Source organism: Macrobrachium nipponense, chromosome 46, assembly GCF_015104395.2.
Source record: "Macrobrachium nipponense isolate FS-2020 chromosome 46, ASM1510439v2, whole genome shotgun sequence".
NCBI classification, from domain to species: Eukaryota; Metazoa; Arthropoda; class Malacostraca; order Decapoda; family Palaemonidae; genus Macrobrachium; species Macrobrachium nipponense.
In genome coordinates, this window is record NC_061106.1 from 44,336,885 (window position 1) to 44,364,226 (window position 27,342).

The window sequence follows — 27,342 nt, forward strand, 5'->3', positions numbered from 1 at the left end:
TTCTGTTTCAGGTTATTATTAATATTGTTGTAAAATATTCGTTAATAATGGGTTAAAGTGGAGCCAGGCAGAAAAAACTTGAGGTTCAAGGTGGGAGGAGGCCAAAAGGAAACTATTAAAAGGCAGGATTACATCTGGGGCTGAAGAGATGCCACAAATATTGTTTAGGCCTGTCTACAGCTTGCTGTGTAAGGCACACTGTAGATGATACCCGCCTACAGAGATTTTTTTGCAGAAAACTATATTTTGTGTGGAGGGATGGGAATTGCACAACTTAGAAAAAAGTAGGTGATTTACTAACCCCTTCTAATTAGATTTTATCGTTGTTAGCTTAAAGATCAGCTGGTGTTGTAGAATTTCTGTGAGAACTATTCATGTTTGTTTCAAAGTGAAATTAGAAAGTGTCTTAATGAGAACTGAATATGTATAAGTGATATCAGTATAGGCCTCCCAGATTAGCCTTATGCCTAGCTACAATTATATTATTTAGACTTCAAAAAATCGGATTTGTAGTAAACATGGAAAAAGATATTGAAGGAAATATGATTTTGTTCATGAAACTTACCTGTCAGATATATATATAGCTGTATTTTCTGAAGTCCGACAGAAATTCAAAAACTTCCGGCACACACAGTGGTCGGCCAGGTGGTTAGTACCCATTCCCGCCGCTGGGAGGCGGGTATCAGGAACCATTCCCATTTTCTATTCATAATTTTTCTGTCGCCGGTGCTGGAAACACCTGTTTTCAGTACCTCCGTCTTAGGATTTTGGAAACTTCATGGCCGCTAAATATTCTAATTGTCTTTTGATTTATTGACTTGGATTTGTGGCTAGGCATACGCTATCTTAAATTGTTTTGAATGATCATTTTTGTATATCTGAATCTAGTTAGGCTAGTTTCAGAGGGTGTTGTCTGCTAAGATAGGGTGTGGCTACCGAAAGCTTCGGTAGTTCCGCACTCGATATGCACGAGGGCTATGTGTCTTGCTTCTTTGTTGAGATTTGTCATGTAAGGAGTGTGAGACTTGTCTAATTCCGTAAGGAAGACGTATGATTCGTATCGTACGCAATTAATCAGAAAACAAAGTCAGGGTAGGCTAACCTACCTGTAGACTTTATTTTGCCTAACCCTGTAGTATGGCCTACGGGCTATAAATATGTCTCGTGAGGTAACTGCCCTTTACGTTATAGATTCCATCTGTATCTTGGAATCTAAGGTGCTCGCTCTCCTATCATTGTGGTGAAGAGTGCTAACTTCTGTAGTTGTACTCCTAACCCTGTAATGTTGCCTTCGGGCCCTAAACAGTTTCTGTAGAGGGTATTGACCTTTCTCTGATACTCTATCGATTTGTAACTTAGAATCGAAAGTGCTGGCTTTGGAGAGCAAAAGTGAAGTGGCTAAGTGCAGTGACAGTGCCCCTTGTGTAGTGGAGGGTGCGTCAGATCGGCCTTATTTCGCCTCTAGGCCGGGACCTCTGCTTGACTCCCAGGAACAGGGAGAGAGCATGTCGAAAGCCGAAGGAGGGTTACGAGGAACTCCCAACCGATCTGACGTGCCTTCGGCAGACCTGAAGTACTCCCAGGCTGCCAAAGTGTGTGCACGAATCCTGAAGGATTGCTTCTCGTCCTCCGAAGCGTCCTCCTGCGCAGGGTTTGGAGGCTTTCGGGAAGGACTCGCGCCCTCTAAATAGAAGCTTTATAGAAGAGGACGTTTCACGTCCTCTCTCTCTCTCTCGTCATGCGTTGCAGTGAGAAGTAAGAAGGCGAACGTCGCCTGAACTCGTGTACGTCCTTTCCAGCCGAGAAAAGGGAAAGCAAGTCATATTAGCAGGACGCTTTTGAGCGCGGACGTCCTAGCTTTGTTGCTGTGAGAATAAGAAGGCGTTCCCTCGCCCCGCGTATTCTCACACGATCAACCCTTCACCTGAGACTGCTTCGTGCAGTCGGTTTTCTCTCCGAGATGTCTAATGCTCTTCCCTGAAGGCAGTTTCGCTTGCATTGACGCCTGTCAGGAGCGTGACGCTTTTCTGCACGCTTTTTTTTTTGACGTTCGGATGGACGCCAGGCGCGCGCGGGTGCACGCCAAGCGCGCACCAGTAGACGCCGAGGCCGAGCGCACGCCAGTGGATACCGAGCGCGAGCGTGCTCGCGCCAGTGGACGCCGAGAGTGCTCGCTGCTCGCCAGTGGACGCCGAGCGTGCTCGCTGCTAGGCCAGTGGACGCCGAGCGCGCGCGCCAGCGCACGCAGGTGTGTCGCCTGGCTGAACGTTTCTGTTGAAGTCTTCAAGCTGATTTGGGCCTAAAGATTTTTTACCTAACTTCGGTGATCCCTTCTACATCGCCTGCGAAGAATGTGAAGTAAGCGTGCTTCGGAGGAAAGCTTAAAGTGAAAAGGCAACTTCGTTTTTCGAAACCCCAGCAAGACCACGGGTTTCGTGAATTATAGAGGTCTCTGTCAGTAATATTGCTTTTCGTAAAGTCCAGGATTGGATGGAGTTATGGAAAGCTCAAGGAAAGATCTCTTTTGCTCTACCGCAGTCAAGACTTTGCGGTAAGGCAGCTATGGGTTATGTAAAAGCTCGACGTCCTGCACGTCAGGACTCTCGGCAACGTTCAGTAGGATTCTTGCAAAGGCACTCATCAAAAGGACGCTCTTCAGGAAAGCGCAAGACAGGACTTCCTTTGCCATACTGCCAATAAATTTTGATACGGGAGAGGAAGCTGGTTGGAGAGTTTCTTCCTCTTCCCAGGATAATTTTGCAACGCTTTTTAGCCCATCTGAAAGGGCTTTTCAGATGATAGATTTTGTTAGTTCCTAGTCGGGACTACGCTGCCGATTGAACATCGTCGTTTCTACCTGTCGTAAGCCGTCTCTTAACAGGATTCTTGCCCTTCCTCGTTTGAGACGGGAATCGAAAATAAAATGCTCGACTTCCTGGATTACGTTTTGTCAATTCAGTGAATTTCCCCCATTGACCCCCCCAATATACTATCGTTTTGTCAAGTAAGTGGGTAGTCCCCTCATTGACAAAATATCTCTTTGTCCCGTAAATGGGTTAGTTCTCATTGACAAACTTCTCATTAACTTTATATTGCGTAAGCGGATAAGCTCTTATTGACAAGATTCGGAAGAGCTCTCATTCATCATTCGCAGACTCGTACAAGAAATAGACTTGTAGACTACGTCAAACATGAACGCTTATGTCCAATAACATAGAAGCTTGAGCTGTCCGCTTCAATTCTCTTGAGTTTTGTTTTATGAAACTTGCCTGTCAGATATGTATGTAGCTGTATTTCCGAATTCAGCTATAGTATATATGTCTGCCAGGTAAGTATGAAAAAACTTTATTGCAATATAATATCATATTTTGCCTTGCGTTATTTTACTACTGGTTGGTTCAAGTCATATACGCTTGCTGTAGTTACCTCTTCGGATGGCAACCGAGAGGTCTATTGTCTATTATTTTGTTTTTAAGGACATTTAATCGTTTACTCCCTGCAGCCTTCCAGGAGTTTCCGATTTATCTTTTACCGTTGTATGGTAGTGTTATGACGACACGAACGCATCTATATATTTAGCGTTTTCTGTTTCGCTTAAATATACCAGCTTGAGAGTCTCTTTATGCTAAAAATACGGACCTATTTCTTCGTAGAATAGGGTAGCTGGCAACCCAGGCATAAAGTTTTAAGAGACGACGATCGTAAGCTGCTGCTGTCACTGTCCTCTCCGCCAGTCCAAACGAGGCAGTGCCAGCTCGTTCGCTGTCATGCGCGGTAGGTTACGTCTCTCTCTCCTGCGGGATTGACTGACTAACCGTATCTCTGTGCTGCAGTTACGTCTCTCTCTCTCCTGCGGGATTGATGACTAAACTGATCTCTGCCCTACAATCACGGACTTTGAGCCTAAGATTGAGGGGATTTCTTACATGAATGAATAAACATTGCATTCGTTTTGCCTACTATGTTTCTCAGAGATATCTCTTTACTCCTTTCGGTGCTCGTTACCGCAGCGGTATAGGACTACGAGTCCTACCCGCAACATTTCACTATTATATGCTCTCCTGCTTAGCAAAGCGCAGCCTTTTTAGGGAAGTAAACATACTGTGTGAGGGAATGGATGAGCTTGCTGGCGGACCATTCCTTCCTAAAGAAGGTGTTCCCCTGAATAGACTGCAATTCAGACCTCTACAGTTTTTTCCTACCGGGAAACTGAAATTTTATTAAAGATCTAGGAATGATTCTGAACATCTCTCGGTGCGTTAAGTATCACTTGAGGTGATAGAAAGAAGGTTGCGGACATCTGGAGAGGGTTTCAGATGTCCTGGATCATAATCTGAAAGAAGTGGAAGCAATTCTGTCGTCCCTCCAGTCCTGAAACGAGTTTTTGGAACCAGTGGTCCATATCAACTCTGATCTTCCACGCTCTCTCATATCTTAGGAAGTATCTTCTCTCGGTCCCTGTTCGGGTTTACGAGAAAGAGCCTATTATAACAACAGGCGTAGAATGTAACGATCCTCTAGAGGTTCGTTACAGGATTGCAAAAGTCCGTACGAATCGTCCTCGATCGACGGCAGCAACTACTGACTTCCGAGTGGAATCTTTCTTTAGAAGTATGTTGAGAGTATGGAGACTTTAGGGACGTCCTTTCATACATCTCTTCGCTATGATATTGAACAGGGATGGATGTTTAGTCTCTTTTTCCCCTTTTTCAAAAACGCTTAGGAAATGTAATAAGATGATTTATACCATCAGGGAGCGACAATGACGCTAATCGCCCCATGTTGGCTTCAAGATCCTAGATTCACAGAGGTCACGTCCTTCCAAGGACCTTTTCCGAGAGATCGGTCTACTTTAACACGAAAGGTACCTATAACCTCTCCGCTCTGGAGTCTGACTACGTTCAGACTATCGAGATGTTGACAGCATAAGATTGCCGTCTTCCCTTTCCGTTTGAAGAATGGGATAAGCTGGCAGTCACAACTATTAAAGAATACGCAAATATGTTGTTGACGGCCTTTGGGCTCAGAGATTTGCTTCTGTCAAACAACAAAGCCCTTCACGATCTTTGAGTTCTGTGGAATCTCGAAACTCGCTCACCATCTACTTTTTGTCTCACCTGTTTTCTCGGAGTCAGACACTCGTGCGAGATCAGGAGACACAGTAAGCCCACCCCTGAGTTTCTTGTTGACGAAGTCGGTTGCGTTTACACACCCCCGATGATCGTTTAACAGACCAGGTTGGACTGTCAGGCATTCGTCCTTCGGGACTGAATCGCCTTTTTGCTCCTCGCTCCTTTCTCCTGGCACCAGAAGCTCGAGTCAGGAGTGGCTCAGGAGTTGATTCGCTAACGACGTAGGGTTGCGTTCATACCCCAAGAATTTGCTTAGCTTGAATCGCCCAGGCAGTCCAGACACTCATCCTTCAGCGAAGAATAGTGCCTTATGGTCTTCAGGGTACAGCCTTGCTGTCCTTGATTCGTCTGACTGGTCAACTGGTCGGTCACCTGACTTTAGTACAGACTGACTGACTGTGCATTGTCCAGATCGAAGCTTTCAATATGGAACTTAGACATAGTCTGAAGTTCTTGATGTCAAAGCATTCGAACATCTCCTACCTGTTAACTTCTGCACGTGATCAGGAAGGCCTTTTTTCTAACCACCCTAGATACGACAAAAAGAGGGTTAGTGAGGTTTTCAGCCATCGTCAGAAGTTTTGGCATTAGAGAACACAAGGCGGTGCGTTCTCTAAGCCTTCCGTTGTGGCCTAAGAATGGAAACCCGTCTTGTTCTTGGGCCAGGAGCTTGGAATCAAGGATGGCACAAGTTATTGGGCAGGAGCCAGAGAGAGTCCTGTGCCCTGTCAGGTCTCTCAAGTTTTATCTACATAAAACTCAAGAAAGTCGAAGTCGTACGGACAATCTGCAGTGTTCCGAAAAGACCAGACTTGCCCATATCGAAGAACACCCTGGCTTTATTGTTAAGGAGTTCTTTCAAAAAGCTCCTTCATTGTGTTGGCACAAAGATTTGAAATCTTTTGATTTGAATGCTCACGAGGTGATGGGCGCGGCCTCGGAAGCATTTCAACAGAGCATGGCACTCAGCAACATCCTGAGTACCATGTTTTAGCGAAGCAACTCTGTGTTCAATTCACACTCCCTGCGAGATGTGAAGATGGCATATGAGATCTGCTGCTCGCTAGGGCCATACGTGTCTGCAGACACAATCTTGGGGCAAGTAAGTACCACTCATCCTATCCTGTAGAAAATGGTTAGGAAGAGCTCTTAATTTAGTAGTTGAGTCGCCGACAACGGTGACTTCTTAACTCTTAAGCCTTAGTTAACACACCTTAACCTTGGCTAGGTTGGTCACGGTGGTGATGGGGTATATATTTTTATATATATTTATTTTACTTCTTAGCCCTCATGGTATGGTCAATATGGTTAGTCACGTCGTGGTCTCGCCCCTGTTGACAGATCATCTGGAGTGCACAGCTATATAGGTCCTCATACCTCGCTGGCACTCTAGTAGCACAAGCAGACTTACGTGGCAATAACCACGAAGCCAGCAATGCTAACAGGTGGAACCAAGATGTAAATAATCTGCATGCATTTGTTTCCCAAAATCCTTCTATTCTGTCCCTTCCCACCTCCAACGGTGGGATTCAGCTATATATATATCTGACAGGTAAGTTTCATGAACAAAATGATATTGTTATGATACAATAAAGTTTGTTCATACTTACCTGGCAAGAATATATATAATTAAGTACCCACCCACCTCCCCTCAGGGGACAGTGGAAATAAAAATTATGAATAGAAAATGGGAATGGTTCCTGATACCCGCCTCCCAGCGGCGGGAATGGGTACTAACCACCTGGCCGACCACTGTGTGTGCCGGAAGTTTTTGAATTTCTGTCGGACTTCAGAAAATACAGCTATATATATATCTGCCAGGTAAGTATGAACAAACTTTATTGTATCATAACAATATCATGTTTTCATACAAAGTATACAATCTTATATTTTCATACAAAGTATACAATCTGTTGCTTTTAACAAAGTCTTGATACCTGATTAGGAAAATAAACCAGCTGTACAGTGCTCCCACACTTTTACGTGTGAATAGGTTCCAGAACCTACCGTGGAAATGCAAAATCCGGAGAAATGCAAATCCCCTCTAAAATTGCTTTTAACACACTTATAACTGCCAAGTACCATGTACCCCTCAAACTAAAATTTTTATAAATGCTTATTTTTTCGTTTCATTGCTTAATTTGATAGTTCAAACAAAAATATGCCTTAAATTATCATACTAAAACAGTTTAATATTTAAACAAAAATACACCCTATATCATCATCCCAAACTCTCAAAGTAACCTTACATTACTTCTCTTACTACTGTTACTCTGAAGTATGCTATATACAGTCCTAAAATGCTTATAACTGCCTAATTTAACAGTTCCTTGCCAAACTTGACAGTTCAAACAAAAATATACCTCAGACTATCATCCCAGAACATCCTAATATCAGTACTACTGTATAGAGCACATCTAAAATATGTGGGTAGTTTAGAATGACAGGACACATACATACCCCCAAACAGAATACTGTACTAGGTTTGTTAATTACATCAAGTTAGTATTTTAATGATTACATACAAATTCACTTATGATAAAAAAGCTATATAAATTACAGTAAGTTATTATTAATTTTTTTATTAATAATAAAATATATTTATTAGAGAGAGCTTATTCAGTACCATTCATAGCTATTTTATTTAACCACCAATTAGGAATATGTAATTGTTTGTTCGAAACTTCACATAATTTACTATAGAAATGCACAAATGTTGTAGAGTGGTACCACCTTTGTTGAACATTTCTTACATTCCAATTTTTTTTTTAATGAAATTTAAAGAAAAAATTGTGTATCGTTTGCCAAACACTCGTAACTTCGAACTGACAAATTGTCTTATTTATACTTGTATTCGATGGCCTACCACATCCTACAAAAAAAACTGTATTAACATGTTTTTTCCTTTACAATATATAGTATGATATAAAGATTTTAGTATAACATTTAGCAAAACAGGATGAAGACTTTATAAGGAAAGTGTAGAGAAGTGGTGTAGATGAAAGTCGAGATGGCAGTTTAGGAAGAAAGAGCACAGCCAGGGAAGAGTAGATAGAAGTTTATAAATAACAACTAACCCCTTATAGGGAAAAGCTAATGCAGAAAAGATGTTCCTACGAAAATACAAATTGTCACCTTTTGTATAGGAATACTCTTATATAAAAGGCTTTGGTTTGTATGTCTAGGAAAAATACAAATTACTTGAAGAACTTGTTATATTTCAATTACAAAACGTAATACAATAAATCAGTTTGTGTCACTATTTTACATATATACTAACACTAAACCAAATATAGATGACATAAAATTACCTGGACACTGCGTTTTCATTACAAGTAGAGACAGCTTCAAGAACATTTGTATTGTGTTTAATCATTCTGTCATAATTTTAGGTTTTGTTGTTATCATACAATTTTCTTAATATTAAGTTAGGCAATTTTATATTCTTTAACATACTGAAAAGAATTATAATAAACCTAAATCCCATAGGGTTTTTATGGCAATTAGGGCTTTAAGTTACAGATTTATATAATTGAATTCCTAAACAAATTCTGTAATATCTGTAATAGTACAATATTTTGTGATTTAAGATATATTTAAAAATTCAATATTTATAGTTAAAACCTGGGGATGGTATTTCTTACAAATGTCACCAGTAGCTTCATTTTCCATTATGATAATAAATTGGTTGTAAATCTTCCTCATTTAATGAATAAAATTATTTAAGGTAAATGTACAAAGAAACTTTATCTTGTATGGCTTATAAATTGAGTATCACTTCAATAAGTTGTCAAGTACATATGTAGTATTAAAGTAGAATGACTTATGGTATGTATATTTGACAATGGTATTAACATTCATTATTTTGTATGGTTAAGATTGGAAATTGGCTAAATTTAGAAGAAAATTTGAATAATTAAACTCATCAAAATTAAGATTACTGGTACCATAATAACATAATAATAATAATATTCATCTAAACATACACTATTACACAAAATACTATTCGTGTTAATTCTCCGTTATTAAGTTCCTGGAAAATTAGTAAAATCATAGACTGTAGTGTCATGAGTGTGAATATGGAAAAGTTACTCATGGATAGATATTCACATTGAACAAGTATGACTTGAAAAAAGTAATGGTTTGTATCTCTGAAACAAATCCTGTATTAATTTATTTTACATTAACATTAATATTGCTTTTTATAGCAAGTTTATTGCATGCAGTAGTTAACTTAGTGTATTCAACATTAAACTGGAATGTAAAGAAGACCTGTATGTATTGAACTGTGTAAAATGCTGTAAAATTGAATATTTGATATCTTTAATTAATTCTGGGAGAATATAATTTATCCTTAAAATTGTCTCCTAGCAAGATTTTCTAATAGTTTGTTTTAAAGAGCATTAATAGTCATAAGAAAAAGACTTAGTTGGCAAAATTATATCTACTGCATTGTCTTATTTCCATTTGTTAAAATGGTACAGTGCTGGTTCACAAGTAAATTGCACTTAGTGGTCATTGTTCTTGATAGTACATATACTGTTTAAAGTTCTGTTGTTTTCAGGGAATTTGGATACCGCTAGAGAGCTTCTTAATACAGCCATTGCAAAGTACCCTACTTTATTCAAAGGCTAGGTGAGTTTTTTGTTTTATCACTGGTTTTTTGTGATATAGCCACATTAGTATTATACTTTTTACTGTAGAGCTCTGAAGCTAACCAAATTGAATGATGTAACTAGCTGTCTTAAATTCAAATAAAATCTAATTCCCTTTTTCAGACATGTACAGTCACTGTTGTTAAAGTATAAAAAGGGGTCTAAGAAGTAACTGCACTACACTGCATATACAAACAAGGCATTGAGAGATTGATATAATACATAGCAGCACTAAACATGATGAAACCAGCTCTTTTCACTTGTATTTATTCAACTTGCATATTTCCATATATAATTCATTACTTTATTCAACTTGCAGAATGCAACTTATTGAATTAGAACGTCGAGCAGGATGCAATGAACGTGTTGAGGAACTATATGGAGATGCTTCGCGTGCACTCACCTTGCCTCGTCAACGCTCATGGCTTGCCATTAAGTATGCACGTTTTCTTTTCAAGGTAAGACTGGAAAAGAGTAAGGAGAATATGGAATTTATTATCTACATACTTGAAAAACATGAGAATGTCCTTTTGACATTTGACAAACTAAATACGAAGCTCATTGAAATCTTTCCAAAAAGGAATTAAAGGCAATATTGTCCTACTTAAGATGGGGTTAGGTCCCAAAAACCCCATCGTTAGTTAAAAAAAAAAATCTTATCTCATGTTGAAAAATTGTATCTCGAATTTAGCACACTAAGGTATTCAGTACATACGTCTTACCATCTATATCCATTATAGTAGCCAAGCCTACACTATATAGTATAGTACTCTACATATATGGTATATGTAATAAATAATATCAGCTAATTCTGGAGGTTCAATGCAGATTGTCTTGATAATTCAGTACGAAAAAAAATTGAACAAAGGTGAAAAAATTCAGACGTGTATGTACTGCAAGGGGCACTCACCAAGATTTGGCCCATTGTCGGCATACATGAATGGGATCAGGCTGTTGATAGTTATGTATAACTAAAAAGTGGAAGAGAAGGAAAATGATAAAGCAGCAGGATCATTAACTCACTCTTCTTCAGTAGTATTTCTTCTTCTGTTAGTTCAGGTGTTTCGAGGAAACGGCAATAATGAGATAGAGAATTTAGGCTCAATTGTGGGGGAAGGCGATGGCACTGGAGTAGTTCTCTTAAAGAAGTAATCCATTGTAGGTTTCACGGTGCTTTTATTTCATCAGTCATAAATGACTGGAACATGCAACAGTGTCTTGATGTACCCGGAACTTTAGCAACTGTTCCATGTTCCATCCATTTCACTTAAAAGTTTCGGTCCATGTTCAAATGAGGCAAATGCCTCTGCCAGTGTTTTTGTTGTAAGTGTTCATTCCGGCTCTTCTTCAATTTCTTCATCTTTTTCTTTAATCTGCAAGTGCAGTTTAATCTTCTGCCATTAAATGCTCTACATCTTGCACATCTATAAGTTCTTGGATATCTTCCTCATCAATTTCTAAATCCAAACTTTTATAAAAGTAATTGTTCATACCTATATATAGAAAAATTTCACAAATTATCATTATTTTAATATTTTTTTTATTTCCTTTGTTGAAAATACAGGCCACTGTCCTTGAGATTGTTTGGTCAGTGGTCTGTCCAAACTTTTATGTACATAACATGTCTGGAGTATTACCAATCTGTTTAGTATCTAAAACTTTGAAAATTGTACAGGTGTTGATGGAAGCTGATCGAGCTTTAGCAGTGCTTCGCAAAGCCTTAAAGAAAGATAGAGGATATGTGCATTTATACCATCATGTCTTCGATATATGCTACCAGAGACAACCTCTTGACTGTCAGGGGGTATTGGCATCAGTCTTGTTGGCTTTAACTTCCAAAGAACTTCCAGTAGAAGATAAATACTGGTTTGCATATAAGAGGGTACAGTTTTTAAGGGAACATGGTGATATTCAGACGTAAGTTACTTTTGCATTTTTTCTTTGAGAAATCAGTCGTCAAAGTTCTGTATATAAGGTGGCATATTTTTATAATTAAGTACATTTCATTGTTTATAGTTAGGTGAACAAGTCCGTAGAAAGTGGTCAGTTATGGTACGTAAGATTTCCATATATATCATATAGTTAAATACTGTATTATATTGTCTTTCATTTCGTGGTGTATGTAGGTTGAAGGCTGCTATAAAAGAACAAGATGACCTTAGAGAAGAATCAGGCTTAAATCTTGTTAAGGAAAGCGCCAAAAAATCTAAGGAAGTCAAGAAGGAAGAGGAAAAGAAACCTGATAATGAAGATAAAGATGGTATGTATTGGTGACTCTATATGAAATCTTGCACTTTATTTTTTCTGAAGCTAAGATGTCATATACATCATGGAATAATTTTAATTGAAATTATAACTATGCTGCAATAATTTTGCTAGAAATTGTCACTATCCTTAAATAATAAATTTACTTGCATTTCATGAAAGATGAGAAAGATAAGACAGAAAGCTTGGTAGTGGAGTCTTCAACAACCATGGAAGCAACAGCAGCTCCGGAAACATTCACAGTGCCTAATTCAGTTGCCTCCACCAAATCAGAACAATTCCCTGTACCTTATTTTCAGCTGATGGTATGTTTAGTAGATCTGTATTATGTGTACATTATTTATATATATGCTCTAAGTACTCTTTTAGAACTGGTCTCTATAATCAGGCAGCTTTTAAGATCTTTAGACAATGTAATGATAAAGGACTGGACACAGAGTAGGGAGACAGAGTAGGCGTGAAAAATCTTAAGCTTTAATAGAATGCCTTGCTTGGTGGGGCAAATCCTACCCCCCTCCCATACCTTTTGCATGTGAATGAGCATAAAAAAAGTGATTATGCCATCCTGGATAATGAGTAACTGATCATGTAATTCTTGATACAACAAACCACTAAACTGGTATGGAAACTTTTTTTTTCTCTCTCTCTTCACAGTTTTCATATCATCAGTTTTGATTTCATTTGTTTATCTCGGTATACTGTACTTCTCACACTGTTTGAGTGTGATACTGTAATATGTATTTGTATTTTTGAGATTTTCCTCATGTTACTCCAGAGAACATTGCAAATGATCATATAAAAACTTTCATGACAGATTCTATCTCTGAAACCTTGAAATTAAATGTTCTTCATAAGAAAGTAGGTATCAATCCAAAGTTTGAAGGACATTAGCCTTCTCCAAGTAGTAATTAGAGTCTTTTATTATTATTATAATTAGTATCTACAGTTAAAGAATTTTTTTCACAAGTTTTATGGTAAAAATTAAAGTAAGAATGCTCTAAATAAAGTTAGCTCAATTTAAAAACTTACTTTCAGTTAGTAACCAAGTCCACATTGTCATTATTATTATTATTATTGAAAATAATGGCTACTTCAGCCATTTTTTGTACAGAAGTTTCTTAATTCTTCTTACTGACTTTTCTTCTGTACTCAAGTTGGCTATTAAAACGCCAAATGGGGGATTCATGTAAAAAAACATGGTATTTGTCAAATTGAGTGTAATATACAAAATGCAGTACAAATTGGACCTTACTGTTAATCCATTTCTCTTTACCTGCTGGTCACACACTTTATACACCACACAACTGACAACAACAAAAAACTGTTGTTGGTTTTTTCTTCCAAGGAGTTATTACCTTTACTACACATTTTTAAAACATTGTGAACACACACACAAACGGTGTGGATATTTGTTAATACCAATTGATTAAAGAGACTAATTAGCAGTGTCTTTCCGAGAGAGAGAGAGAGAGAGAGAGAGAGAGAGAGAGAGAGAGAGAGAGAGAGAGAGAGAGAGAGAGAGATATTGATTGATTATGGAGGACTCTTAAGGCTTGACAGATGTATAATTTTTTTTTTTTTTTTTTTTTTTTTTTTTTTTTTTTTTTTTTTTTGGTTTTTTTTTTTTTTTTTTTTATCTTGAAATTTTCTATGGTAAATTTTGAGATTTTGAAAAAATAATTGAGTAGCTGCTCACACCCAAATGACTCAGGTCAGCCATTAGCATGGCAAACTACCAACCTTATGAATTTATGCTCTCAAAATAGGAACTTGCATGATACACAAGATATATAAAATAATTTTTATGGGTAAAAATTTGGGAGTCGCAAGATTGCTCATTACACAAGTAGATACAGTAAATATAAATGTTACAGTTTTTTTTTGCTCTTGCCTAAATTATCTGATTTGTTGCTGATTTTGAATATTTTATCCATACTACTAGATCATGAAGAAAGAGGTAGTGTGCATCTATGAAGCAAGAAATTTATTAAGTCAGGAAGGATTGTTCATGTAACATTCTAAGAAAAGAACACATCAATACTTGTCTTGGTCCTTTCTAATCCACAGTCTCCAGCTGAAATCTAAGTTTTTGTTAAAGATCTTAATATCAAATTGATGTGTATAATTAATTTTTCCCTTGGATTTTCTTTATTTCTTTGTCATGTACTTTTAAGTATGCAGTAACTGGAAGTTGAAACTTCCTTGTATGTTGTTTTCACCTGGGAAATAATGTTATTTATGAAAGGTACTCAAGTTTTTTTATTTAGGTGCCATCTGAAGAAGGACCTTTAATTAACTGCGACTTGTGTTATTACAGGGCTTATTTTATTCATGATCTTTGTTTTTAGGTGCTATCACATACAGTCCAATGGAAGGCTATGGTTATGGACATGCTGATCCCAACCAGAATCTTCCTACAGCACAAGAAGTGGTTCAGGGAGTTCCACAACCAAGTAGTGAAGCAAATGGAAAGGAATATCATAGTGTTCCACCTTCTTGGGAACTTAAAATATTACAGATTGGGTCATATGGAGTTTAAGTTTTGGTCTTTGTTTAAAATACAGTGGACCGCCCACTTTTTTCACAGAATTTTTGTGGAACATTTCTCTCACTTTTATGTAAATTAATCAGTATCATCTTACAACCAGCAAGCCAAATTTTCAATTGAAAATGTAACGTCAACTTTATGCTCAGTTACAGTAGACTATGCTCGGTGTTACATCAGTCAGCAAAAGAAAATGTGCGTCTGTATTAGTATGGGGGATACTTAAGGGGAACAATTGTAGGCAGGTACTTAATGTTGTAAGTTGACTTTGAAATGATGCTGGGTTGTTTTGGGATGATAATTTGAGGTACTATATTTTTATTTGAAGTGCTAAGTTGGGCAATGAACTCTTATAATAGGCAGTTATAAGCGTCTTACGGGTGTACAGTAGACCCTTGACTCACGAACACAATCCGTTCCTAGACCTTGGTCGTGTTCCAAATTGTTCTGACTCGGAGGCTAATTTCCCCATAAGGTTTAATGGGAATAATATTAATTGGTTCTCGACCCCTACGAACCAATATATATTATGTATATTTTGCCTTATTTTACACAGATAATGTAAAAGTCAGTGTAAAAAACCTTAATATATCTAATAATATAATTTAAAATGGTAAACTAACACTATAAAAACGTTTGTAAGTGAACACTTACTATGACTGCGAGACTTCTGGCTTGACGGACAAGAGAAGAGGAGGGTGGTGGGTGGGGAGGAGGTTATTGTGCGGAAGGAGACCCTCCCCCATCCAGGTCGGGGAGATCTCGTTCCGGAGATTCAACTCTTCTAGGTTTTTTTGGTGAACGTTTAATCACAAACTTATCCAATGTCTGTTGCCTTTTCCTTCCTTGCATAACTTTTCTGAAATGGCTCATTAAATTTTCATTGAGCATATTCACGATCCTGTTCGTAACAATTTTGTCCGGATGATACAATTCAAGGAAGCACTGGACATCATTCCACTTTTCCAATGCGGCTTTTATCACATCACTGCTGACCATCTGTAAACTTCCTCCCCAGCCTCCTCTTCGTCAGTTGATTGCTCCCGAGCAAGTTGCTCCTGCTGCTCTTTGTGGAGTTGAACAAGTTCGTCCGCAGTCAAATCTTCTGAATGTTCAGCGACCAATTCTTCAACATCTTCGTCGTTGACTTGTAGACCCATACTGTTGCCCATGGACACAATTTCTTGCACAATCTCTGCATCGAAGCCCAAGTCACGGACAGTTACGCACTGGGGCCAAAGTTTCCGCCACGCAGAATTTAATGTGCGGTACGTAACTTCAGTCCATGCGTTATCAATGAGGGTTATGCAGTGAAAAACATTAAAGTGCTTCTTCCAAAATTCTTTAAGGTTAATTTTGTCTCTTCAGTTACACGGAAGCATCTGGAGAAGAGCGCCTTCGTATATAATTTCTTAAAATTGCTAATGACTTGTTGTCCATGGGCTGGAGAACAGAGGTGGTGGAAGGAACTTGAACTGAATGAAGTCATGTTCACTGCAGTCAGCCAAGTACGAAGGTGTGCCGGGGCATTATCCATGATCAGAAGGCACCGCAGGGGTAGCTTGTTCTCTGTTAGGTTACTGACTCACGGTCGGCGCAAACACTTCATCAATCCACTCCATAAACAAGTTTCCGTGTCACCCATGCTTTTTGTATTGGCCCTCCACATTACAGGCAGTCTGGCCTTATTTACGTTGTGCTGCTTAAAGGCACGCGGGTTATTTGAATGGTAGACAAGTAGCGGCTTTAGTTTCAAGTCGCCACTTGCGTTTGAGCATAACAAAAGCGTAAGCCTATCCTTCATTGGCTTGTGGCCTGGGAGCGCCTTCTCTTCTTGGGTGATAAATGTCCTGTTGGGCATCTTCTTCCAGAAGAGGCCCGTTTCATCACAATTGAAAATCTGTTGAGCGACGTATCCTTCGGCCTCCACGAACTCGGCAAACTCAGTCACGAATGCCTCAGCAGCAGCCTTGTCTGCGCTAGCAGCCATAACCATGCCTAATTACAGAGTGAATTCCAGTTTTTTCTTTTCTTGAAGTTATCAAACCACCCTTTACTAGCCTTAAAACTCATCTGGCGTGGCACTAGTAGAAGGAGTTTCCTTCAGCAAACTCTGATACACTTGCCGAGCTTTCTCGCAGATGATCGGCTCGTTTACACTATCACCTGCCATCTGTTTCTCATGTACCCACTTCAAATTATTTTTGTTCCGATACGTAATACAAACCCTCGGTCCTTTAACAATAGGAAGGTAACTAGCGGCAGCTGGGCACGGTCGTAAGCTTCGAACAAGGGGAGAACGGTAGTTAACTGCTTGTCCGATCGTGCGCGCGCCGCGCGCTGCGGCGGTGAAGAATCACTTTTGCTTTCGGCCGTGGTGTGACAGGACGTGTTCGTCATCGCTCTGCCCGCTATTTTCGTCGTGTGCTTTGGATGTTTACAATTTCTTCTGACTTGGTTTGTTTTGGTGGTTCTTGAAAATGAAATTGTAAGTACTCTTTTTTTTCATTTTTCATTGGTGAAGTGAAATTAATTAATCATGGATCAAGAAGAGCTTTCTTTCCGCGCCCACAGCAGCTGCCCGTAGAGTGTGTCCCGGGCTGGATGGGGCGTAAATGCGGCGGATTCCGCTCTTACCCAGACATTGATCCTCATGAGATTTTATCGGTGTCGGGGGGCGAGAAATGCTCCCGAGCCGAACCATGTAATGTGTGTGTAAATTGGTCCGAGGCGCAGTGGGTGCTGTACGAGGGTAGGAAGAGGCGTAGGTCGACCAAGGAGTCGTCGGAAAGCTCTCCAGCGACTCCTTTGGTTACGGATACCTCGTCATCCTTCCTGCCTCCAGCTCAGCCCCCACGATTTGCGCCTTCCCCTGCGGGGGGGTTTCGGAGTCCTTCTCCTCACTCGACCCGTCGAGTGTGGAGGAGGGTGCCCGATACCCGGATGTTCAATTGTATTCGGGGTCTTCCGTCCGCTCTGGGTGGGGTTCGTCCTCCCCCAAGCGTGAGGGTGCCCCTCCTCTAAAACTGACTGACTGTTCTCCCTCAGGTGTGCCTTCTGTGAGTGACCGACCTTGGACAGGTGTGGGCGTCGTTGGGACTGCAGGGCGCCCCCAGTATCCAGGGCTTGATTCAACGGTGCTAGCGGGGTCGGCAGTTGTAACTCATGGTGTAGTCACAACAACGATCAATACTGTGTCCACACCAGCGTACGCCGCCCCTGCCTCATGTGGTGTACACGCAACACATTGCGTCGGTGACTCCAACGGCATCAATTCAAAATGCCGATCGCTGCCGTACCTAAGAGGGGGCGTGCCGCCGCCACCTGGGTTCTATGTGCTGCCGACTCCCGACTTTCGCTGCCCCAAAAGTTCGCCCCTGGATCTACCGCCCGTCCCAATGATGAGTTTGGCTGAAATGGAGAGGTCTGTGACGCCGACTATGCTGCCGTACCTGCCGTACCTGCAGCGAGTGTTGCTGGCCCAGCCCCTCGCGCCGCTCCTACGAAGCGCGCGGTGCGGGACGCCTCATGTTGATGTTGCTGCTGGTTGGGTGGTTGGCCTGGCTGGTGCTGGTCCTGCTGGTGACTGGTCCTATTGGTGCTGGTCCTGCTGCTGCTGGTCCTGCTGGTGGCCTGGTCCTGCTGGTGCTGGTCCTGATGTGCTGGTCCTGCTGTTGATGTTCCTCCTGCCGCTCCTGCCGTGCCTGCCCCTGCCCACGTCGCGTCTCGTCATGGAGGTGCTGCACCGGTCTCAGGTCTTTCCGGACAGGATCAGTCGGGGCGTGTTGCTTCGGCAATTGGCCCGACTTTTCCGTGGATGGAAGACCTGACGTCCGTCCTGAGAGAGCTGACGAAGAAGAGGAAGAAGAAGAGGAAGGTGTCGTCGTCGTCTTCATCGTCTTCTTCGTCGTCTGTTGCCGCCTCTCCCCCTTCGACTTCTAAGGCTTCCAAGCCGAAGAAGAAGAAGGCTGCCTCCTCCCCCCCTAAGAAGGCTCCTGCGGACCTTCGAAGGGCCCGTCTCGCTCTGGCGTGACGGGGGTGCTTCTGCTGGTCCTCCTGTTCCCTCGGGAAACAGGGCCCGTCTCCTCTTCTGAGAAGAAGAAGAAGACGGGGACCAAGGATGTGCTGGCTACTGCTGGTACATCCGCGCCTGGTCTTGGTAGCACTGCTGCTAAGCCAGGTACCGGCTCGACTTCTCGTTCGCGAGAAGGTCCGAGTGTACGGTCTCCTTCGGGCGACCGTGCAGCTAAAGTCAAGACGCCTGAGCTTGCTCACCGTCATGACAGAGGCACGGAGCAGAAGACTGTCGAGAGTCGCGCAAGTGACGCTCGCCAGGCCAGCGGCCGCTCTCGTAGCGACCAGCCGGTACCTCGGGTTGACGTGACGGTCTCTGACCCGGCCACGGGTTGAGGCTGGGAAGAGGTCCCCTCGACCAACGGCACCAGCTTCGGCTGGTACCAGCGGTTTGACGTGCCGTGAGGACGCCACTCACGGTCTCACCGCGAAAGCGAGCTCTGCAGATCACCTGACCGCCGCTCCCACAGGGACCGGACGGAGACGGTGGCCAGCAGCAGCTCGTCTGACGCACGGGATCGGGGTCGACGTGCTCAGTCGAGCCGCTCGCCACAGGTGAGCGGCACGACCAGGCTGCAGATCGATCCCCACCGCGGGTGGTGATCGGCTGCAGCCCCCCACGTACGCTGGTCCTGCCAGCGAACGGGGGGGGAGCGTCAGGTCTGTCCTCTCCTATACCTTCAACTTCCTCGGGCTACACCGGGAAGAGCGAGGTACCTAGGAGTGATCGTGAGAGGTGCGCCGCTCACGATCCCGCCACGACGCCGCACGAACCAGGCATGGTCTTAGGACCAGCCAGGTCGTACGCGCAAGTGGTTGGAGGCGACCGTCAGGGGTCTGTTGCTGTTCCTCCTTCTGAAGGAGGAGGGTCTCGAGAGCTGCTCCTGTTGGAGGGACTGGGACGGTACCTATCTAATCCTCAGGACGCTGTGACTCCTGAGATCCAGAGGAACTTTGCCCAGGTTATTGCGCTGATTCGTCAGCACAACGACCTGGGGGAAGGATCGCCGCTACCACCATCTGAGCCCACGTCCCGGCTCGGAGTCATTTTGGGGCCCTAAGAGGGAACCCAAATTGACGGTGGGACTGCCGCGATCTGAGCTTGCAGACTCAGTCCTTGACCAGGTGGGGAGAATTTCGTCTCAGGACGAGAGGACTCACTTAAGTCAGGACGGTCTTCCAAGCTACTTCCTCCTCCTCTGCAGCGACAGCGGAAGTTCTACGTGCCATCAGTGGATCCAATACCGCCCAAACAGGTTTAACCCGGAGCTAGCTAGGCTAACTCCAGGTGTGTCCCTGCAGCAGCTCCTGTCGGAGAACTTGTGGTTCTCGCAGCAGGAGGCACTAGGCCTGGAAGCTACCGCTATGGCGGCTTTCCAGGCAGTCTCTTGGTTGGATCTGTGGTCCCTCACAGTATCCAAGGTCGCGGCCGACGCCGGGGGCGCATCGCCTCGCGAGACGACCCCGACTTCAGGAGACTGTGCCAGTCTGGAGGTAGGGCCATCTCCTACCTCGCCCATCAGACGGCAAACCTGTGGGCCAACTTGGTTCTCCGTCGTAGGGACGCTGTCCTTACACGAGTAGCCAAGGGGGCCGGGCGTGAGGCGGTAAATGGACTCCGTAACGGACCAATGAAGAGTTCCTCCGCTCTCTTTCCCGAGAGATGGTGGACTCTGGCGGTGGAAAGACGGCGCACTGATGACAGTGACCGTCTGGTTCACCAGGCAGTTACGAAGGTTTCTGGGCAACCTCGTACAACTGCGGCTAAGCCTAAGAGTTTAGCTAGCGCTTCCTCGGCTGCTAAGACGGCTGCTCCATCGAAGCCCCGAGGAGGAAAGACTCTTCCTGCTTCAACTTCTGGTAAAGGAGCCGTAACCAGCCCTCCTCCCAGCCCTCCTTTTCCCCGAGGAGGTGCTGGGAAGAAGTCGAAGCGAGGTGGGAAACGCTAGGGATGGCGTTCCCCTCACCAGCTGCCGGAAGTGGGGGGGTGCCTGGCGAGCCATTGGGCACTTGGCAGCGCTACGGTGCCGAGACCTGGATAGTAGACGTCCTTCGGGAGGGATATCTACTACCCTTCGAATCTCGGCCACCCCTCACCTCCAACCCGGTCCATCTGCAGCATATGTTTCTGGGATCCTCAAAGGACGACGCTCTTCGGCAGGAGATCAAGACCATGCTGACCAAACGAGCTGTGGAAGTCGTAGTGGATCGGTCACCGGGCTTTTACAGCCGCCTTTTCTTAGTGGAAAAGGCATCGGGGGGCTGGCGCCCGGTGATAGATCTCTCTCCCCTGAACCGATTTGTTCGCCAGACTCGGTTCAAGATGGAGACGGCACGCTCCGTGCTGGACTCCATCAGGGAGAACGACTTCATGCTTTCAGTGGACCTGAAGGATGCGTATTTTCAAATACCCATCCATCAGTCCTCCAGAAAGTACCTCCGCTTCATCTTCGACGGGACGGTGTACCAATTCAGGGCACTTTGCTTCGGTCTCTCAACCGCCCCACAGGTGTTCACGAGAGTGTTCACGCTGGTGTCTGCTTGGGCCCATTCGCACGGGATACGTCTTCTGAGGTATCTCGACGATTGGCTGGTCCTGGCGAGCTCCCGCTCGCAGTTGCTGCAGGACAGGGATCGACTTCTAAAGTTTTGTCGCGATCTGGGGATCGTGATAAACTACGAGAAGTCCGATCTCGAACCCAAGCAGAAGATGAAGTACCTGGGTATGCTGATCGATACGGTAGCAGCTCCAAGTCCGCCCCGCAGACTTGAGGATCAGCAAATTCAGGGAGGCAGCCGGCCGGTTCCTGTCTCGGCAGGAACAGGCAGCTCAGCAATGGCAAGTCGTGATCGGCCACCTGTCGTCACTCGAGAAGTTAGTTCCTCACGGACGTCTTCACCTGCGGTCTCATTCAGTGGAGACTAAGGGAGAGTTTGGTCACAGGTAAAGGATCCACCTTACTTCCCCGTGTCCATCACGGAGAAGGTGAGGCAGGACCTAGCCTGGTGGCTCGACGACAGGAACCTCTTGAGAGGGTGCCTCTACGCCCACTCCCCCCCCCAGAGATGCTGCTGTTCTCAGACGCATCGACCGAGGGATGGGGCGCACACCTGGAGGAGTTGCTGGCTGCAGGTGTGTGGGACCATCACGACAAGCACCTTCACATCAATGTCCTAGAACTCAAGGCGGCGTTTTTACGCTCTCCAAGAGTTCCAAGACCGCTTGATGGGACACTCGGTGGTGTTGATGTGCGACCAACACCACAGTAGTGGCATACGTCAATAAGCAGGGGGGCCTAGTGTCTCTCCCGCTACACCTGTTGACTGTGCAGGTGCACGAGTGGGCCACGGCTCACTCGATAGAGCTGTCAGCACGCTACATTCCAGGCAAGAGGAATGTAGTAGCAGACAAGCTCAGCCGTCGGGATCAGGTAATAGGGACCGAGTGGTCTCTACACCCAGAAGTGGCGGAAAGGCTCTTCAACCTGTGGGGGCGTCCGGTCATAGACCTGTTCGCCACCCGGCACAACAAAAAACTTCAAGTTTTTTGCTCAGCCGTGCCGGACCCATGGCAGCTGCAGAGGACGCTCTCCAACACCCCTGGGACAACCTCTTCGTCTACGCCTTTCCTCCCTTTTGTCTGATTCGGAAAGTGATCAGCCGAGCGCTGGTCACTCCCAATCTCAGGATGATCCTGGTGGCTCCCAAACGACCTCAAGCCGTTTGGTATCCGGACCTGCTGGCTCTTCTTGCGGAAGAACCGAGAGAGATGCCCCCACTGGCACAACCTTCTAGCCCAGCCACACGTAGAGCGGTACCACCGAGCAGTCCAGTCCCTACAACTTCACGGCTGGCTGTTTATCCACCATCTCTTGCGAACGAGAGGCTTTTCCTCGCAGCGCAGCAACAGAGATGGCTGGACACGTCAGACAGTCCTCTGCAGCTGTGTACCAGGGGAAGTGGGCCGTCTTCTGTGGTTGGTGTCGTAGACGGGGTCTATCTCCTCTCAGAGCACTCTTCAGCAGGTAGCGGATTTCCTCGTGTTTCTTCGCCGAGAGAAGCTCCTCTCAGTACCCACAGGTTAAAGGATATAGAGCCGCCCTGGCGCTCGTCCTAAAACTGAGGGGACTGGACATCTCGAACTCGTTCGAGATCTCCTTGCTAATGAGGAGCTTCGAAAGGTCTTGCCCACCCAGGGAACTCAGGCCCCCTGAGTGGGATGTGACTCTCGTCCTTAGGAGTTTGACTCGAAGACCATTCGAGCCACTCCGAGAGTCGTCAGACAGGGATCTGACCCTCAAGACCCTCTTCTTGCTGGCCCTGGCATCGGCGAAGAGAGTAGGGGAACTTCATGGTCTGTCCTTCAATGTTAAACATTCCAGGGGCTGGGGATCTGTGACGCTCGATTTCGTCCCGAATTTCGTAGCTAAGACTCAGAATCCGTCGATCCCTGACGACAGGTTCGAGTCTTTCACGATCCCCTCCCTAATGGATTTCACCGACAACGATACGGATGAGATGCTGCTTTGTCCTGTGAGGGCGCTACGGCGCTATCTGAAGAAAACTCGACACCTCAGGCCTGAGTGTCGACGCCTCTTCGTTAGCACCGGGGTGACCAAGAAAGAAGTATCCAAGAACACGCTTTCTTTCTGGCTGCGTGAGGTGATCAGGAGAGCGTACGAGGCTGATGGTAGTGACGACATCCGTAACGCTCCGACCGAGAGCCCACGAAGTCAGAGGTATTGGACCCTCTTTGGCGGTTCCGTAAGAACTTCTCCGTGGCGCAGGTCCTGAAGGCAGGTGTCTGGGCCAACCAGACTACCTTCACGTCCTTCTACCTTCGGGATATTGCCCACAAGTCCTTGGATACTTTTTCCTTGGGACCTGTGGTGGCTGCTCAACACGTTGTGTAAGCTTACCCAGCACCCGAGCAGGCAGAACAGCATCGATTCCTGGTGTGACTGTAGGAATGAATGGTTGAATGAGAGTGCGACTGGCTTCTCTTCTCCATCTTCTCTCTCTCTACCTGTGGGCAGAGGGTCACGGTCGTCACCATGCTGGAAAGGAATCCGATGCAGGTAAGCTACTCGACCGAGCCCCAATCTATCCCTTTTTTAGTTAGGGATAGAAGCAAATATCCTCCACTCCCTCCAACAAGGGGGAAGGGAGTGGATGCCTACTTGAGACAAACCCATAACTTTATGTTGGCTCCTGTACAGGAACAAGTTCTTGCAATGCTGGTACGAAGAGATACGCTTGCCTCTCTCTTAGTACTTGGCTCAGAGGTCTGACCATTGATCCTGCGGTGCACACCCCGATCAATCGGACAGAGGTTTGGATCCCTCCCTTGCTCTTACGACCAGGAAGGCATTCCAAGGTTGGACGAAACACCAGTCTGTTCACCAGACTCAGATTCCACCCACCAAGAAGTGAGTCTTCCTATTGTTAAAGGACCGAGGGTTTGTATTACGTATCGGAACAAATGACAATTTGTCGAAAATTGCATTTTTCCTAACTATACAAACCTGAGGTCCTTTACATATAGTCCCACCTCATACCACCCCTCACTCTGCACTTTTTGCATGGGCCTAAAGCAAAAGTGATTCTTCACCGCCCGCTGCGCGGCGCGGCGCAGCGCACGATCGGACAAGCAGTTAACTACCGTTCTCCCCTTGTTCGAGCTTACGACCGTCCCAGCTGCCGCTAGTTACCTTCCTATTGTTAAAGGACCTCAGGTTTGTATAGTTAGGAAAAATGCAATTTTCGACAAATTGTCATTTTCTGCCTCTTCGAGGGTTTGCGATCTCATCTTGGTTAGTACTGTCACTCCCTTCGCAACATTTGCTTCTTTAATGGCATCCTTGTTTTTCAAAATTGTCGAAATTGTCGACTTGGCCATCTTGTACTCACTTGCGATATCGGTCACGCGAACACCACGTTCAAACTTTTCTATAATTTCTTTCTTTATTTCAATGGTTATCTTCCTCTGCACCCTCTTCTCACCATCACTCTTCACTTTCTTACTTTCACCACCACCTCTTCACTTTCTTAGGCCCATTATGAAGAAAATCACAAGTTTTAGCGCAAAAAATGCTAAGCGAATTGACGAACGTCTTGTACACAATGAGATGAGACAAAGAGCGATGCGTGGGTGACGCCGTGCGTGGGCGGCTGGAGGATGGCTGTTCCCATGGCAACTCAAACGCTCTCACGTGTGCTGGGCGATTTCGCGCATTTTTCAAATGTTTGTGTCTAAAAATTAGTTTGTGAAACAAAGTGAATTGTTATTTTCCAGAAATTTCCAGCATTTTTCAAATGTTCATGTCTCAAAATTAGTTCATGACCCAAACAGAATTTTATTTTCCGCATTTTTTTTTGTTCGTATCTCAAAGTTAGTTTCGTAGGTCAAGGGAGGGTGAAATTTTACCTATAATTTTTGGTCGGGGATCGAGTTGTACGTGGGTCAATGCGTTCGTGAGTCAAGGGTCTACTGTACTAGTATATACTTGAGAGTAACAGTTGTAGGAGGGTAATGTAAGATGACTTTGGTTGTTTTGGGATGATGGTTTGAGGGCGTAGTGTTTTTGTTTGAAATATTAAATTGTTTTAGTATGATAATTTAAGGTAAATTTTTTGTTTTAACTATTGAATTAGGTAGTGAACTGTTAAAATGGGCAGTTAAAAGAATTTTAACTTGAGGGGTACAGGGTATTTGGCAGTTATAAGCATTTTTGAGGAGATTTTGCATTTCCATGGTAGGTTCTGGAACATACCCCTGAGAAAAAGTGGGTGAGCACTGTGTCCTTTATCTGTATTGCTGAACATAGCTTTTCTATAAAATCTCAAGCTGTTTTAAGCTTTTCTATAAAATCTCAAGCTGTTTTAAGCTTTTCTATAAAATCTCAAGCTGTTTTACTTGGCAGTCTCAACAGTTTTCAGTCATCAATATTTATTTTTCAGTTGTGTTTTTGAAAGGAAAGGTAATTATGTAAGAAAGTAATGAAGTACAAATGGCAATCTGATATTATGTTTTCAGGTATGGGAATTCTGAAGAGCAGCAATGGCAGCAGCAATCTGGTCATCACATATATGATCATTTGGTTGCCAAAGGATATCCTGATCACTTGAAAGATAGTAACGTAAGTATTGCTCTTGTTTGTTACTCTCTACTCTCTCTAGTATGTTCTTGCAGTGAAGATATCAAGGCACTCATATTTGTTCAGATCTAGCCGAGTGACTGGAAGAAGTGTTCACATTAATTTGCCTTTGTTAAATATGATTTAATGGTTGGCAAGAGCTGTGAATTCTGTGTATAAGAAGTGAATGGGACAGAAATTTGATTAAAGAGAATCAGTTGGGATGTAATATGGCATAAATACAATAAGTTTTACCAGGCCGCTAAGTTATTTCTTGGCTTTCATAAGCCTGATCTGAAGGATTTAATTAAAATACCCATTAAAGGGTTATACAAGCCTGATCTGAAGGATTTAATTAAAATACCCATTAAAGGGTTATACAGTGAACAAAAGGCTGTTGTTTTTTGATGAAATCTGAATTCATTATTTTGATATATATATATATAATCAAGATTTATTAGCACAATACTGTATATAATTTCATATACAAAACAACAATTACTTATAATTTTACACTATTCTCAGCAAGGGAGTTTCAATTACGAGAGCATTTGTTTATGTTAGTCAGCTGATCGCTGGCCTTTTAACTTTCCCTTTAAGTCTAGCATTCACAAAAGAATTCAATGTTTTCATCATTTTCATGTTATGTAATGATGTAATTATATATAATTCTGTTTGTTCCGATACGTAATACAAACCCTCGGTCCTTTAACAATAGGAAGGTAACTAGCGGCAGCAGCTGGGACGGTCGTAAGCTTCGAACAAGGGGAGAACGGTAGTTAACTGCTTGTCCGATCATCCGCGCGCCCTCGCGCGCCCGAGAGGTGAAGAATCACTTTTGCTTTCGGCCGCCGGGTGCGAAGGACCGTGTTCGTCATCGCTCTCTGCCCGCTTCATCGTCGTATGCTTTGTTTATATTGTGCCCCATGCTGTGTCGGTGACGCCGTCTGCCGCTTCTAGGGCCGGTCGCCGCCGTACCGAGGAGGGGTATGCCGCCGCCGCCTGTGTTTTCTTCGTTTTGCCTGCCCCAGACTTCCGCTGTTCCAGCAGCTCGCCCCCCCTGGACCGGGCCGCCAGTACCAGGTTCCTGCTGGCTGCCGATGATTCTACGAGGCGATGGCTGGGCCTGCCGTACCTGTCCCCGCTGATGTGGTTCCCGCTACTGGCTTGGCTGTCCCTTCTGTGTTACCGCTGCCGCTGTTCCTGCCGCTCCTGAGCTGGTTGCTGTTCCTGTCGCTCCTGGTTCCTGCGCTGTCCATGCTGGTCCTGCCCATGGTGTGTCTTCCCCCAGTCCCAGGTCCTTCCGGACAGGTGCAGTCGGGCCGTGTTGCTTCGGCAATAGGCCCGACTGGCCTGGATGGAGGACCTGACGACTGTCCTGCGTGAGCTGACCGAAGAAGAGGAAAGGTGTCATCTTCGTCTGTTGCTGCCTCTTCCCCTTCGACTTCTAAGGCCCATAAGCCGAGAAGAAGAAGGGTGCCCCCCCTCCCCCCCCCCCTAAGAAGTCTCCTTCGGGAACTTCTAAGGGCCCGTCC

General features: G+C 44.2%; 1 protein-coding gene and 1 pseudogene across 1 annotated transcript in view; both read left to right on the forward strand.

Moving 5' to 3' along the window:
- Nucleotides 1-14,591, forward strand: part of LOC135214532 (pre-mRNA-processing factor 39-like) — a 57,573-nt gene extending 42,982 nt beyond the window's left edge. The window contains 7 exon segments of the mRNA XM_064248906.1: nt 9,697-9,761; nt 10,102-10,245; nt 11,463-11,704; nt 11,914-12,047; nt 12,215-12,306; nt 12,345-12,357; nt 14,401-14,591. Coding sequence (XP_064104976.1) covers nt 9,697-9,761; nt 10,102-10,245; nt 11,463-11,704; nt 11,914-12,047; nt 12,215-12,306; nt 12,345-12,357; nt 14,401-14,591 — 881 coding nt within the window.
- The window catches only part of LOC135214713 (pre-mRNA-processing factor 39-like), a 99,598-nt pseudogene extending 73,698 nt beyond the window's left edge, over nt 1-25,900 (forward strand).
- Nucleotides 25,901-27,342: the final 1,442 nt, after the last annotated feature.